Source organism: Tachysurus fulvidraco, chromosome 21 (assembly GCF_022655615.1).
Source record: "Tachysurus fulvidraco isolate hzauxx_2018 chromosome 21, HZAU_PFXX_2.0, whole genome shotgun sequence".
Classification (NCBI taxonomy): Eukaryota; Metazoa; Chordata; class Actinopteri; order Siluriformes; family Bagridae; genus Tachysurus; species Tachysurus fulvidraco.
The window spans coordinates 225,001-227,500 of record NC_062538.1 but is presented as its reverse complement, the minus strand read 5'-3'; the positions used below and the strand labels follow the sequence as shown (position 1 = coordinate 227,500).

The following is a 2,500-nucleotide window of genomic DNA, read 5'->3' as shown; positions in this document are numbered from 1 at the left end:
TGTGTTGTGTGTGAGTGTTGTGTGTTGTGTGTGAGTGTGAGTGTTGTGTGTGAGTGTGAGTGTTGTGTGTGAGTGTGAGTGTTGTGTGTGAGTGTGTGTGTTGTGTGTGAGTGTGAGTGTTGTGTGTTGTGTGTGAGTGTGTATGTGTGTGAGTGTGAGTGTTGTGTGTGAGTGTGAGTGTTGTGTGTGAGTGTGTGTGTTGTGTGTGAGTGTGTGTGTTGTGTGTGAGTGTGTATGTGTGTGCGCATGCGCAAGAGAGCAGAAGCACACTGATATAATTTTAGGTTAGACTGCATTGTGTTGTTCTGATGCCTCAGTAGAATCAAATCAGGACCATCTGCACCTCCTGCTCTATTAGCCTCAGAACATAAAGAGGATATGGTCAGGTGTGTGTAGTGTGTGTGTGTGTTTTTGTGTGTGTGTTTGTAAGTGTGTGTGTAGTGTGTGTATGAGCTGCAGTTCTCTATCGGAGGTCTTTGTGTGTCCATCTGCTGATCTCACGCTCTTTCCAACTCACAGACGTCGTCATTCCCCCGGGGTTTGTGTTCACGGTCTGGTCTGATTGGCCTGTCAGAGTGATGGACAGGTTGTGTAAAAAAGGGGCGGGACCAGTTGATTTTTTTTTATGCAGCCCATCATGTTTGATGCTTTTATTATGTTTAATATTTACAAAATTTGGACTTCCTGAAGCAAATCCAGCACAGGAAAACACACACACACACACACAGACACACACACACAGACACACACACACAGACACACACACACACAGACACACACACACAGACACACACACACAGACACACACACACAGACACACACACACAGACACACACAGACACACACACACAGACACACACACACAGACACACACACACAGACACACACACACAGACACACACACACACAGACACACACACACAGACACACACACACAGACACACACACACAGACACACACACACACAGACACACACACACAGACACACACACACAGACACACACACACAGACACACACACACAGACACACACACACAGACACACACACACACACAGACACACACACAGACACAGACACACACACAGACACACACACACAGACACACACACACAGACACACACACACACAGACACACACACACACAGACACACACACACACAGACACACACAGACACACACAGACACACACACACACACACACACACACACACACACGAGTAAGGGTGTTTGTGATTGAAGCTGGTTTTTTACTGTTACCTTTGTTTTAAAAGAAAGTCTTTACCTGAGTGAGATGTGTGTTTGTCTCAGACATGTCAGACTTTAGCTTGTCTTAACACCGTCGCTTTGCTCCACTGAGCCTGATGACATCAGCTGGTAAATATGCACCATGGGAAAATGAAAAATAAATGGGGGGGGGGGGGAGGGAAGGAGGGAGGGAGGGAGGGAGGGAGGGAGGGAGGGAGGGAGAGGGGGAGGGGGAAGGGTGTTCATGTCATTTTTGTGAGAATGAATAAATGTCAGTTCAGTGGTACTGAAACTCATCACCTGTGTGTTTGTGGTGATTTTTAGGGTCCAGCTCAGGTACTGAGTGTTAGGATCTGTAGACAGGTGTAGACGGGTGCAGACAGAGTGTAGACGGGTGCAGACAGGTGTAGACGGGTGCAGACAGGTGTAGACAGGTGTAGACAGGTGCAGACGGGTGCAGACAGGTGTAGACAGGTGTAGACGGGTGCAGACAGGTGTAGACAGGTGTAGACGGGTGCAGACAGGTGTAGACAGGTGCAGACGGGTGCAGACGGGTGCAGACAGGTGTAGACAGGTGCAGACGGGTGCAGACGGGTGCAGACAGGTGTAGACAGGTGTAGACGGGTGCAGACGGGTGCAGACAGGTGCAGACGGGTGCAGACAGGTCAGGTGTTAAAGATCATAATGATTAGTTTTACCTTCTTACAGGATGAACAGAAGCGGAGTCTCAGTCTTGGAGGACATGTCGGCTTCGACAGTTTACCTGATCAGCTGGTCAGCAAATCTGTGTCTCAGGGTTTCTGCTTCAACATCCTGTGTGTGGGTACGGACCTCTTCCTCCTCCTCTTCCTCCTCCAGCTTCCTACTGAACCCTCAGCTGTTAGACACTGAGAGAATAACCTGAAGGTTTTTGTGTTAGTGCTCCATGAGGAGCTGAACATTAGTCTGATGTTGGACAGATAACTCAGCGTGTTGTCACTAATCACTCAGTACATTCATTATTGAGCCACATCTGTAAACCTGAGCTGTGAGACACACCACCTGTTAAACCGCTGTGTCTTTAGGGGAGACGGGCATCGGCAAGTCCACGCTGATGAACACGCTCTTCAACACCATGTTTGAGGACGAAGAGGCCAGTCACTACCAGAACGGCGTCTACCTGCGGCCCAGAACATACGACCTGCAGGAGAGCAACGTTCACCTCAAACTCACCATCGTAGATACGGTCGGCTTCGGGGACCAGATCAATAAAGA

At 49.0% G+C, this 2,500-nt stretch overlaps 1 protein-coding gene across 2 annotated transcripts in view; it reads left to right on the top strand.

Moving 5' to 3' along the window:
• septin8a (septin 8a) overlaps positions 1 to 2,500 on the top strand; it is a 19,003-nt gene that overhangs the window by 3,810 nt on the left and 12,693 nt on the right. For both annotated transcript variants that reach the window (XM_027154327.2, XM_027154328.2), the window contains exons 2-3: positions 1,955 to 2,069; positions 2,311 to 2,500. The exon at positions 2,311 to 2,500 is cut by the window's right edge and continues 6 nt beyond it. In XM_027154327.2, coding sequence (XP_027010128.1) covers positions 1,955 to 2,069; positions 2,311 to 2,500 — 305 coding nt within the window. The remainder of the gene's footprint in view (positions 1 to 1,954; positions 2,070 to 2,310) is intronic.